Here is a 13766-nt window from a genome sequence, read left to right as displayed (position 1 = left end):
AGATCACATTAAATTTATAAGTTTTCTTAGGGGAGAATAAATAATAATGTTGAGCTATCCTAACCAAGAACAAAGGATATTTTAAAATTTAAATCTACTTTTGTGCTTTCATGAATATTTTATGGTATTTTTATATTAGATTTGAATGTTTTAAAAATTCTTTTCTTATGTACTTTATTGTTGTTTCTATTATAAATCTTCTTTTATTCATTATATCTTCTAAAGTAGTTATTATTCATGTGTATGAGTAGTATTATTTTTGCATGTTAACTTTACAACCTGCTACCTTGCTGAATTATTTTATTGAGTTAGTTTTATCATCAATTCTCTGAAGTTTTCCACATTATTTTGTTATATCATCTATAAAGATGATTTTGTCTTTTATTTTCTAATTTTTATTCCTCAATTGTTTTCTCCTGTCTACTCACATTGGCTAATTAGTGCCAGAATAATGTCAAATAATAGTCAAGATAGTAGCACCGTTTTCTAGTTTCTGATCTTAAAGCAAATGACTCTTGGGGTTCTCTGTTAAGTAATATGCTGCCAACAGGATTGAGGGAGTATGTGTGTGTATGTGCGTAACATGAAAGTTTCCATCCATTCCTATCTTATGTTTTAAAGAATTTTTAAGGGACTTTCCTGGTCCAGTGGTTAAGAATCCACCTGCCAATGCAGGGGACATCCAGTTCCCTGGTCCAGGAACTAAGATCCCATGTGCCATGGAACAGCTAAGCCCATGTACCAAAAATACTGATGCCCATGTATTCTAGAGCCTGTGCTTTGCAGTAAGAGAAGCCACCGCCACAAGAAGCCTGCTCACTGCAACTAGCCCACACTTGCCACACCTAGAGGAAGCCCACACACAGCAATGAAGAGCCCGTGTGCCACAACAAAGACCCAGCACAGCCAAAAATAAAGAAAAAAAAGAATTTTTATTAGAAATAAGTGTTGGATTTTATCAAAGGCTTTTCAGCATCTGTGGATGTAGTTATATTCTGTCATATTCTTCTTCTTCTTAGACTCATTAATATTGATGAATTATTTTAATTTTCTAATGTCAAACCATTCTTGCATGCTTGGTATACATTCCATTTCATCATGGGATATTATTTTCTTACCGTAGGATTGGAGTCTGTTAGCCAATTATCACTTGGAATTTTTGTATCAATATTCACAAATGATTTCCATCTATAATTTTTCTTTTAGCACATATACTGTCTTTATTAGGTTTATATGTCATTGCTTCATAACAATTGTAGTTATTTCCCTTCATATTCTATGCTCTGAAACAACATACATAGATTTGGGACTGTCTGGTTATTCTCCAGTCTCCATACAATTCTCCAGTCTCCATACATTTCTTGCATTTCTGCACACCCAGCAAATTACACACTAACTGCCCTTTGTTTCCTACTTTATCAGTTTTGTTCCCTTTGTATAGTACAAAGTTTCTTCCAATCTCAAAAGATGTAAGCATCTCCCTTAAGTAGTTAAGGGCAGATTTCCATATAGCCCTAGAAGAGACAGTCAGTCCTCCCTATAGAGCAAAAAGCAAACATGCTTATTGCCCAGTGTAATAAAGATGATGTTTCCCTTCTGAATAAATGACTGGCATGCTTACTGCCCACTGTCAAATATTCAAGTTCCATATCTCAGATTCTCCTGTAATGCTGCCTACTGTGGGCTCAAGTGTTATCTGGTCCTTTTTGCCTCATCCTGTGGGTATTGGGGCTCAGAAAACTGAGCCCCAAATGCTGATACACTCGCTACTGCTTTTGCTGTGAGTAAATAACTGTCTTTCATCTCTCATTCGGGATCCTTGTGTTCTCTTCCAGAATCCATGAAATTATGGTAGTCTATACAGTTTGCAAGTAGAATAAAAGTCTCACATCCTTTTTACTTCTTGACACTGGTCTTTAAAATTGTGGTAAAAATTTCCTAGAAACCATTTTGTGAAGTAGTTCCTTGGTGACTTTCTTTGTTTCTTCTCTGGAAAGCAGTCTAAGTTTTTTTTTATCTTTACTGTTCACTTTAAAATTTTTATGTGAAAATTTTAAATGTAAAATGTTAAAATATGCTCGAAGCTTATTTTGCTTTGGAGCAAAGGGAGGGATCTCTTGAATGCACCTCACTTTTACTCTTCTTTCTATTTTCCTTTCCTCTTTGACTTTCTTTCACAAAGAACCATTATTGTCATTTTAGTTAATTATGGTGCCTTCTTGGCTTGTGGTAAATAAGAGGGAATGTATGCTTAAGTAGCTAAAGTTCTGAAGACGAACGCCCTTTCTGTGTTTTTCTCTAGGTGGTAGCTGTACAGCCATTATACAAGGGGCATGTCCTTTTTGTTTGTTTTTCTACAGGTCGTGGTTGTACAGGCAATTAGTGCTCTCTGCCAGAAATACCCTCGAAAGCACAGCGTCATGATGACTTTCCTCTCCAACATGCTCCGAGACGATGTAGGTGGACTGCTTTGTAATTGTGGGAAGTTGCTCGCTTCAGTTCTTATACCCTAGTGTTTAAAGCGGCTTTCCTTATCATCTCAGCATGCCTATCAAATAATATTCTCAATTCTAGCTTCTGTTTTATTGCTAAACATATTATTGCTTTTGACTTTCCCACTTGGAGGGAAAAAACATTTTTGTTTCTTTCAGAAGGGAAGGGAAATGAAATTTGAATGTTACATCATAAGCCTTGGAGTAAAATAATTTTTCCAAAAAGTGCCCTCAGAGTGAATGGCAGTTTTTCTTCTTTTGCCAGGGAGGCTTTGAATATAAGCGGGCCATCGTGGACTGCATAATCCACATTGTAGAAGAGAACCCTGAAAGTAAAGAGGCAGGTCTAGCCCACCTCTGTGAATTCATCGAGGACTGTGAACACACTGTTCTGGCTACAAAGATCCTACACTTGTTGGGCAAAGAGGGCCCCAGAACACCTGTCCCCTCCAAGTATATCCGCTTTATTTTTAATAGGGTTGTCCTGGAGAATGAGGCCGTCAGAGCTGGTGAGTAATTGGAGCACTGATGATGAGCATAACTGGTAGTCTTGGGAAATACTTAACTCAAGGGGGTGGTAATGAAATTGGAAAATGACATTGCAATGTCTGTTTGGTGGTGGGATCTTGGAGCATACTTAGGCCTCAGATATACAGCTTTCTCTTTGTATTCCAATTTCTATCCTGATTTCAGCCTTGTATCAGAGACAAATAACCCTTGACCTTCAAATTGACAGAAGACTTTGATGGTGTCATCCTTTTTTTCAGCTAAGGCCTCAAGTATGAATGTCTTTGAAATTTGTCTCCCACTGTAGCTTGTAAGTGGCTTTTTGAACAGATCTTAGGAATTTTTTTACTTCCTTCTCTCTAATTGTTCCTTCTCCTTAGCATGTGAACTGGTCCAAATCTCTCCTGTTAAAACTACAGGCCTTCATTTGATTCATTGTCTCTCACTAGGTACTGACCATATTTCCTGTTACAGAACCTTGAAGCAGCCATTACCAGCTGCCTCTCTGAACTTACTTTCCATTTTCTATTCAGTTCCCTATAATCTTGCTCTCTCCCTTAAAAATCTTCTGAAGCAATTTTTTTTTTAAATCCTTAAAAGCTAGCTAGAAAATCAAGTTAGACACTTTAATGTTCTTATCCTTATTCACCTCAGTCAATCTGATGGGCTGTTGACTAAATACTTCATGAAACTCTCTTCCCTTGGTTTCCACAAATAGCCTGCATCTTTCTACCATTCCTCAGTCTTCTTTACAGAGCTTCTCTTCCATTCCTTAAAATGTTAGTTTTCTTTAGGGGGTTGTCTTCTCAACATCCACATTCTTGTGATCATTTTCAGAGTTCTGCTGATATGCTGTGGCATTGTAGTCATGTCTCTCTCCTGAACTTGTATGTTTAGCTGTCCCAGGCACTTCAAATTCACCTTGAAATTCAAACTATCCCAAAAGAAATCCTTATCTATACTGTCCACTCAGTTGCAAGACTAGAACCTTATTCCATTGTTTTTTAACTCTCATCTACCTTCTGGCAAAGTTCTGTCCGTTCTGTCCCCTCAATATGTATTTCTTCATTCTCTTTTATTCTCAGTTTTTCTGAGGGCTTTGCTAGGCTCCCATCCATTTCAGATGTCTGGTTAGTCCAGCTGCTTGTACGCTCACCCACATCCAGTATATTCTCCACTCTGCTACCAGAATGGACGTTGCATACAAAATCTGCTCACAAATTTAGTGTAGCACACCCTGCTGCAGATACACAGATTCATCCTGCATTTAACTCCTGTTAATAATAATTTTGAGGTTACACTGGAACCTATTTTTGTTTTGTGTCTAATCTCTCACTTGTCTCCTCCTGCTCTCCAGTGCAGGTCCGGTGCTTCAGCCTTACTCAGCTGCATCCAGTCCCAGAATCATTCCACACTTCATTCTCTGTCCTGAGAGCCTTGCTACTTTTTACTTCTCTTTCCCTCAAATACTCTTTTCCTGCCTTTTCCTCTGGCTAATTCTACTTGTTCTGCAAGCTTTAGTGCAGGTAGTAAGTGTGAGCTCTTTGTCTGTCTTCTCCATTTTTGACTTAATGTTCCTTTCTCTGCTCATATAGTATCCAGGATATGGTTCTACTATGGATTTAATATGTTGTAACTATCTATTTACACCTGTCTTTCCCACTAAACTACAACTCCTTGAGGTCAGGGGCTACATCTTTTATCTTTATACCTTCAGCACTTAGCACAACTCCTGACAAAAGTTAAGTAAGGAATAAATCTTTGTTGATACAGTGAATTTTAATAATAGAGTTTTGGGTGTTTTTCCCCTATGTGTGGGGCTGGTTGTTTGAGGTTTGTTTTGTTCTTTAGTCACTAAGTTGTGTCCCACTCTTTTGCGACCCCATGGGCTGTAATCCACCAGGCTCCTTGTAAGGAGTCAGACTGAAGAATAGCTCATATAAAAAATACATATGATCCTTTATCCTCAATGCATAGAGAGTTTTCTTATTCAGAGCTCTCTTGGACCCACTTTCTATTTCTATTTATGCTTCAATGGATCAAGGAAATAAGAACAAGAAGTTCACGATTAAACAGAGTTTATTTCAACCGAACATGGGGAAACTTCTCTAATTTTTTTCTTAATAATTATTGCTTATCTCTGTGAAGTCAATATTCATGTTGTTTCATTTTATGCTCCATTATAGCTGCTGTGAGTGCTTTGGCAAAATTTGGGGCTCAGAATGAAAATCTTCTCCCAAGCATCCTAGTACTCCTACAAAGGTAACTAAAAGAATTAAAAAAAAAAAAAAACAACAGAATGCCATGTGACTGAATAGATAATTCCTCATTGTACCATATCAAATGCCTATAGGGCCTAAGAGTAGAACTGATGGAGTAAGTCAGGGGCAAATGGTGTTTTCTGTACTTTTGGTAATTTTGCGTGTGCTAAGTGCATACAAAATTTGACTTCTAATTTCTCATGCATGATTTTGAGAAAGTGACTTAAATACATGTGCCTCAATTAGTATAGCAGAGGCCAACTTCAAAGAACTTCACTGTGTAGAGTTGAAAATACCAGCTTTTCACGGTCTCCTTAACTCCCTAGTTGATGAGGAAAAGACTTGCTTTAGCAAACACTCCGTGATTACATCTTGCAATTGAAGCAGAAAAATTATAAGCCAAAAGCTGGCTGGTTTAAATAAAACAAATTGCCATTTGAGTAATATCAGTGCCTGGGTTTGGAATCCTTTTTAGTATCCTTGGAAAGTCTAATATTGCCAGTTTTTAGTTTGTAGAAGTCTAAATCTTTACCAAGGTCATGTGGTTGCAGATCAAAGAACAGACTCCAAACTGCTATCTTATCTACTGTGTTCTTCATCATTTTAATGCCTACTTATGTAGTGCTTCTGATTCATAATGATACCATTTCTTTACCAATTCAGAATACCCAGGATGTATGGAGATTTTAGGAGCCACTGTTGGCTGTGGTTGAGCTCTTGTATTACGGTAGTATCAGATGGCCTGGATCGTGTCTGTCAGGCATAGTGGTAAAGCTCTGGATATCTTTTAGAGTGCTATGACATGCCTATTCTGTATCCCCTGGACAGGTGTATGATGGATACTGATGATGAGGTACGGGATAGAGCTACCTTCTATCTGAATGTGCTGCAGCAGAGGCAGATGGCTCTGAATGCTACATATATCTTCAATGGTCAGTGAGAGCCAAGAATGGAGACAAATATACTTTTGTTCTACAAGTGGTGTCTTGGAAGCATATCTCATGATTTGCATATGAGCTGGCTTCACTAGGCAGAATGCTTGGTTTCTGTCTCAGAATGCACTTCCATTTCTAGAGAAACCTAAAAGTATGTAAAAGTCCGAAGAATATTGCTTGTTCCTGGTTCTCTCTGAGCTCCCTCTTGGATGGGTTTACCTTTTTCCCTTTTCTTATGCTATCTTTGTTTCCACATGGCTCTGTTGCTTTGTTTTCTGGAAGATACTTCCATTTTGTTGCAAATATGTATGCTCAGCTCCTGTGCTTCCTCAGATGGAATTATAAGTGCCTATATTCTTTAATAATTTAGCTTATAAACCTGTGGTTATAGTTTTATTTAGAAAGCTTAAATAAATATTACAAATCTGGGCCTGTCTGGGTCCTAGGATTGGCAAGAAATTCTAGTGCTGAGAGTTTTCTATTTCATAGGTCTAACAGTCTCTGTACCAGGGATGGAAAAAGCCTTACACCAGTACACGCTGGAGCCTTCAGAAAAGCCCTTTGATATGAAATCTATTCCTCTTGCTACGGCTCCTGTCTTTGAACAGAAAGCAGGTAATGAGAACACTTTGTTTTTAAACTGTTCATAGTTTCACACCAAGAAAATACACTGTTGGCATATTTTTTCTAATATTCTTTTAATGGTCACTCCTTCTAAATCTTATAGAACTAAGATGAATGATATTTTTAAAGTTAGGGTTTTAAAATTTTTTCCGTATTTTCCCATGAAAGCAAGAATATGAAGTGTGACATAGAATGAAAGATTCTTCTAATGCTGAGTGTTAGAGCTTTTGAAGTTAGTTGTCAGTGTTTCAGAGCTGTAGTGGTGTTGTCACCTCCTATTTTTGTTTTGTGATCTTGATTAACTTCTTAGTTAATTTTTCTTTTGGAGGCTTAAAAAATAAATGGACAAAGCGTATAGTGGTTCGAACCAAAAATGAAAGATCTTACACCCTCAACATTTTCAGTTTGTTGTTGTTGATACTACATAAGTAGTTTTTCCTATCTGAATAACGAGATTTGTTTTTATAAACCGTTCCTTCTTTTAAGAGTAATTTTTAAAAATATTCTGGTCCATAAAAGCAAATTCTGTATTTTTAGAACTTGCTTTATTTCATGAAGTACGTTCACTAAATATACTTTGAGTGTCTCTCCAAAAAGGGTGACAAAGAACCTCCTGGTATGATTTAGCAATAGCTCTTATATATCTGCTGCAAGTTTTGTCGTCATCTCCTGTATGCATGTTTGACTTGATAGTGGGAGGGAAAGCTCACTTAACTGCTCATCCCTGTCTCTGTAGAAATCACACTGGTGTCCACTAAGCCCGAGAAGCTGGCTCCTTCCAGGCAAGACATTTTCCAAGGTATGATGATTTGATGTGTAGAGGAAGTAGCCCAGCTCCCTAGGCATTGTAACTATAATGAAGGCCCCCACTTTTTATTCAATTTTATTAGTTCTCAGTATGGGAAATCTTTATATGACTGAATATAATTTATTGTCATAGCTTCCTGTTGTTAGGACTACTGGAATCTGTGGGAGTTGGCAATTTCCAGTTGTCAGCTTACTGAGAATGTTGTTCTTACCCTGTATCTTGGTTAACGGGACTCAAATCAGATGAAATTAGGAATTGAGTTTCTTTTTTATTTTTTGCTTTTAGTAATTAACTGTGAAGTGAAGTGAGAGTCGCTCAGTTGTGTCTGACTCTTTGCGACCCCCTGGACTATACAGTCCATGGTATTTTCCAGGCCAGGATACTGGAGTGGATGGCCTTTCCCTTCTTCAGGGGATCGTCCCAACCCAGGGATTGAACCCATGTCTTCCAAATTGCAGGCAGATTCTTTAGCACAGCTGAGCCACCAGGGAAGCCCAATTAACAGTATAAACTCTTACTTAAAAGATTACTTCACTAAAGCTTGGGGACACATTATTAATTGAGTGTTCTTAAAACATTTTAGCTACCCAGAGTAATATCTTCCCTTGTCTTATTTTGCTTCCTTCTTTTCTTTCCTTTTTTCTTGATAGAGCAACTGGCTGCCATTCCTGAGTTTATGAATCTAGGACCCTTGTTCAAGTCTTCTGAGCCTGTTCAACTTACAGAAGCAGAGACAGAATATTTTGTTCGTTGTGTCAAGCACATGTTTACCAATCACATTGTGTTCCAGGTGAGAGAAGTGTCATAACTGGCTCTGGTAAGGGATTTAGTATTAATTCTCCTTTAGTTTAGAATACACAGAAGAACTGTACAAAAAAGATCTTCCTGACCCAGTTAATCACGATGGTGTGATCACTCACCTAGAGCCAGACATCCTGGAATGTGAAGTCAAGTGGGCCTTAGAAAGCATCACTATGAACAAAGCTAGTGGAGGTGATGGAATTCCAGTTGAGCTATTTCAAATCCTGAAAGATGATGCTGTGAAAGTCCTGCACTCAATATACCAGCAAATTTGGAAAACTCAGCAGTGGCCACAGGACTGGAAAAGGTCAGTTTTCATTCCAGTACCTAAGAAAGGCAATGAATGCCAAAGAATGCTCAAACTACCACATAATTGCACTCATCTCACACGCTAGCAAAGTAATGCTCAAAATTCTCCAAGCCAGGCTTCAGCAATATGTGAACCATGAACTTCCAGATGTTCAAGCTGGTTTTAGAAAAGGCAGAGGAACCAGAGATCAAACTGCCAACATCCGCTGGGATCATAAAAAGCAAGAGAGTTCCAGAAAAACATCTGCTTTATTGTCTGTGCCAAAGCCTTTGACTCTGTGGATCACAATAAACTGTGGAAAATTCTGAAAGAGATGGGAATACCAGAGCACCTGACCTGCCTCTTGAGAAACCTGTATGCAGGTCAGGAAGCAACAGTTAGAACTGGACATGGAACAACAGACTGGTTCCAAATGGGAAAAGGAGTATGTCAAGGCTATAAATGGTCACCCTGCTTATTTAACTTATATGCAGAGTACATCATGAGAAACACTGGGCTGGATGAAGCACAAGCTGGAATCAAGATTGCCAGGAGAAATATCAATAACCTCAGATATGCAGATGACATCAACCTTATGGCACAAAGTGAAAAAGAACTAAAGAGCCTCTTGATGAAAGTGAAAGAGGAGAGTGAAAAAGTTGGCTTGAAGCTCAACATTCAGAAAACTAAGATCATGGCATCTGGTCCCATCACTCCATGGCAAATAGATGGGGAAACAGTGGCTGACTTTATATTTTTGGGCTCCAAAATCACTGCAGCTGGTGAAATTAAATTTTATTTAAGTAAATAACTGCAGCCATGAAATTAAAAGATGTTTGCTCCTTGGAAGGAAAGTTATGATCAACCTAGACAGCATATTAAAAAGCAGAGACATTACTTTGCCAACAAAGGTCCGTCTAGTCAAGGCTATGGTTTTTTCAGTGGTCATGTATAGATGTGAGAATTGGACTATAAAGAAAGCTGAATGCCAAAGAATTGATGCTTTTGAACTGTGGTGTTGGAGAAGGCCCTTGAGAGTCCCCTGGACTGCAAGGAGATCCAGCCAGTCCATCCTGAAGGAGATCAGTCCTGAATATTCATTGGAAGGACTGATGTTAAAGCTGAAACCCCAATACTTTGGCCACCTGATACGAAGAACTGACTCATTGGAAAAGACCCTGATGCTGGGAAAGATTGAAGGAGGAGAAGGGGACGACAAAGGATGAGATGGTTGGATGGCATCACCGACTCAATGGACATGAGTTTGGGTAAACTCCAGGAGTTGGTGAAGGACAGGGAGGACTAGCGTGCTACAGTTCATGGGTTGCAAAGAGTGACTGAACTCCTTTAGTCTTTGATTCTGGTTCCTTTTATAGAGAACCAGCTTGCCAGCATTTTTCTGGTTTTCTTTCCTAACTCCATTGCTAGAGAGATGCCTTTGTGTGATGGGAAACTTTTGATGATTTAAACTTAAAAGGACATAAAACTGAAATGTCTGAAAAAGTTGGCCAGCATAAAGTATAACCTGTGAAAAAATGATCATCACTTAATATCAGGGTAAATTAAGTGTGTTGTTCCAAAAACTTGGATTTCAATTCGATTCTCAGCCAGCTGTCAGACTTCTACCATCTTGTTTGGTAGAACTCAACCTCAGGAAAGAGGAAAACACTGGTGAATAACATAAACAAGAAAGACCTCAAGAATAAGCGTATCCTTGTTGTCTCAAGAAAAATCTTAGGGGGAGACATGCATGGTGTTTAGAGAGAGAAGGTTTAATGGATTCCAGAAGTGACTCGGGGGTTATGGGGAGGAAGAAACAATTTACTTGAAAACCGTTTTTTTTCATAACTTTCCCATTTGATGACTTTTCAGTTTGACTGTACCAATACTCTCAACGACCAGCTCCTGGAGAAAGTGACAGTGCAGGTGGAGCCGTCGGAGGCCTATGAAGTGCTGTGTTGTGTCCCAGCCCCCAGCCTGCCTTACAATCAACCGGGAGTATGCTATACTCTGGTTCGTTTACCCGAAGATGACTCAATAGCAGGTACTAATACACAGAATACAGGAGATGTGATTAAGAGTGCATTACCACTTGAACTCTGAAGTGTCTGGACAGATACTTGGGGTCCAAGAATTTGTTTCTTTTCTGGGATTAATAAATGTAGTGATAATGAACGGTAAATTTATAAAGTTAGTTACTGCTACAGAAATACTAATTTTATAACCAAGTTTCTGAGTAAAATATGCTGGGCATTTAATCTTAAAAGAGAAACTGAATGTATACAGTGGTAGCCCAAAACAGAACTGAGACTTCCTGTTGAAACAGCATCACCACTAGTGAGGGTGCACATACCTGACGTCCCCTGTGAAGGATCAGGGCCTCCCCGATGTTTCTTAGGGCAGCCTCAGGGCTTTTTAGTTAGTAGACCCATGGCATCGTAAAATATTTTTTTTAAGGGTCCTATAACACAAGGCAAGTGTCTGAGAGTATGTCTCAGCCTAGTGACTGGTTTAACCAACATTTGTATATCCACAGTTGAAAAAGGCTCTGTGATCCGCTTGACCTGTTGTGCACCTGGGGATTGGGTTGGGAGCATGGTTGGGGGGAGGGGGCAGCGCGTGTTGGAAGGAGAGCCAACTGCTAGCGTCAACAGTGGTTACAGATTTGGATTCTGAGATATTATGACCTACCTCCTGTGAATGTCAAGTACTTGATTTCTTTTCTCCGTTTTCCCACCTGAGTTGTTTTCTTCCCATATTTGCTGCAGAGTATTCACAACTGTTACCCAGTTTGTACCGAAATAAGCACACACATTGCACTTAGATTTTGAACAGTTTTTATTACTGGTACAGGAAAAAACAATTTTTACTACTAATACAGGAAAAAACATATAGCTAACAAATATTGGGAAAATTACAGAGTTACAAGAAATCGTAAAAGTACTAGTAAATAGTTATCCCTGGTCATCATTCAGTTACATTTGGGGCTTAACCTGTCTTCCTTTAGCCCCTTTCCCAACTCCCTTTTTAGATACTGGTTCCGGGAGCGCCTGCCCAATCTCATCTGTGTTGGATGATAGACCAGGCTACTCAACTCTAGCACGAGGTAGATTCAAGTTGGCACCATTGCTGGGTCTGAACCCCAGGTTGTTCCCTCTGGCCCTGGGTGGACCTGCAGTTGCAGCCACCCTGGATCCATAACCCCCTGGGTAGGAAGGCACTTTCTATCTGGCCTCCACTATTTCTCCTTTGAACATTAGGCCATCCACTTTAACCTTTAATTATCTCCTTTACCCCTTTTTATGAGGTTTCTCTTATTCCATTCCCTTTTAACTTCACTTTCTTTCCTGGTCTGTTTCCTTCTGGTTAGATTTGTCTAATGTCCACCAGCCCAGTAATTAAGCTGGCTGTAGTCTTATGTAGCTAGTTTCATTTAACCTTATTCTAAACCAATATCTGGGCCCAGTCTTAATGTCACCCTGTGGCTTTTGCCACCATCCTGGGATACTCTGTCCTTTTTCTAGTAGCCACCTCTCCATATTTCAAAATTCTAACCCCATTTTTACTTCCCACAAACTTTCTGTCTTTTAAGGAATGCCATTACTTTGTCACTTAATTTTAGAGGGAACCAAAATGCTAAACTCATTGAAGAATCAAGCTCTTCCCAATTGAGAATACTAGCTCCTCCCATTTCCCCAGGTTCACTTGGATAACTGATAACTCAGGTGCCTCACATCCCAGGGAGTGGTTCTAACAGAATACAATAAATAACAGTTTTACAATATCAAAAATACATAAAACAACAATATTGAAATTACAGAAGTTACATACAGTATAGGAGAAAACAACAACAACAGAAAACATTTCTACCAACACAGAAAGCATAAGGGAGGTTTTATTCCTCCTTACTAAGGAGTTAATTTCTTTTTAAAACATATATCTTACAAATTAGCCCAGAGGTTTCAGCTTTTGGTCTGCTGGCTATGGACTCTTTTGGTTGATGGTTGTTATTGGGGTTTTTTTTTTGGTTGTTAGTATTTTGTTTATAAAAATTTGGCATTTGGAGAATTTTCTAAATTCAAAAGGGTTTGCTGATTGGTGTTCAAACTCAGTTATAAACTCTGGTGATTGTATCTTGGATAAAAGAAATGAAATTTAGTCTCAACATTTGGACTTTTAAAACTTTGAAAGTTTTAAAAAATTAGTAGGTTGACTTACTGATTTTACCAATGATTTTACCCATCAGTTACCTGCTTAGGAAAAAAAACAACAACAACAAAAAAAAACTCCTTTCTATTCTTTAGTCTATGTTAGAAATTATGAAATTTTGAGCCTATGGCCAATCCCAAGTCTTTGCTGTGCAATGAATAGAAGAGAAATACCAGGGCACAGGTGGTAATACAAGTCTTTTTTCCCTATTCCTTCCTTTCAGCATTTTCCTGTTGCAGATATTCTGAATCTTAGCCAATTACATAAAGATCTATATATCACCTCTGCCTGTCTCATCTCAGAAAAGATATTTTCCACATAGTTACAGGAAAAAAAATAGAAATTCTATAGATTGTGATTTCCTTCCTTCAACCTGAAAACTATACAGAATAGGAAGGAAAATAGGTTTTGGAGACAGATAAATTAGGATTTGAATTCTGACTCTGCTACAGACTGAGTGCTTAATTGTAGGCAAATGTTTTGATCTCTGTACGCCTTTTAGAATTATTGTAAGGATAAAATGAAATTAAGTGATGAGTATGGTGCCAGACACATAGTAAATACTTAATAGATAGAAGGTATTCTGAAACTATCCACTTTCTCCCTTTACCTAACTCTTTAGAAATCAAGCCGTTCACAGTTCAAAAGATAGAGACCCACCAATTTCCTCAGAAAGTTATTCTGTCAGTTGTTCTTATCTTTTCTTTATCTTTAAACCTTCCCATTTTTCCTTACTGTGAAAGTGTACAAAAAAATCTGTGCCATCTGAAAAAAATTTAAACTCAACATCAAGTATTACCATAACTCCTTCCTTGAAATATTGGGAAATTATAAAAAGGG

The 13766-nt window shown here is 38.3% G+C and overlaps 1 protein-coding gene across 3 annotated transcripts in view; it reads left to right on the top strand.

The window, feature by feature from the left end:
• COPG2 (COPI coat complex subunit gamma 2) overlaps window positions 1-13766 on the top strand; it is a 200016-nt gene that overhangs the window by 77366 nt on the left and 108884 nt on the right. For all 3 annotated transcript variants that reach the window (XM_019959091.2, XM_019959092.2, XM_070788173.1), the window contains 8 exons: window positions 2361-2456; window positions 2758-3001; window positions 5186-5261; window positions 6089-6192; window positions 6685-6810; window positions 7556-7618; window positions 8278-8417; window positions 10590-10761. In XM_019959091.2, the coding sequence (XP_019814650.1) occupies window positions 2361-2456; window positions 2758-3001; window positions 5186-5261; window positions 6089-6192; window positions 6685-6810; window positions 7556-7618; window positions 8278-8417; window positions 10590-10761 (1021 nt within the window). The remainder of the gene's footprint in view (window positions 1-2360; window positions 2457-2757; window positions 3002-5185; window positions 5262-6088; window positions 6193-6684; window positions 6811-7555; window positions 7619-8277; window positions 8418-10589; window positions 10762-13766) is intronic.

Source organism: Bos indicus, chromosome 4 (assembly GCF_029378745.1).
Source record: "Bos indicus isolate NIAB-ARS_2022 breed Sahiwal x Tharparkar chromosome 4, NIAB-ARS_B.indTharparkar_mat_pri_1.0, whole genome shotgun sequence".
Lineage (NCBI taxonomy): Eukaryota > Metazoa > Chordata > Mammalia > Artiodactyla > Bovidae > Bos > Bos indicus.
This window is presented reverse-complemented; position numbering and strand designations above follow the sequence as displayed.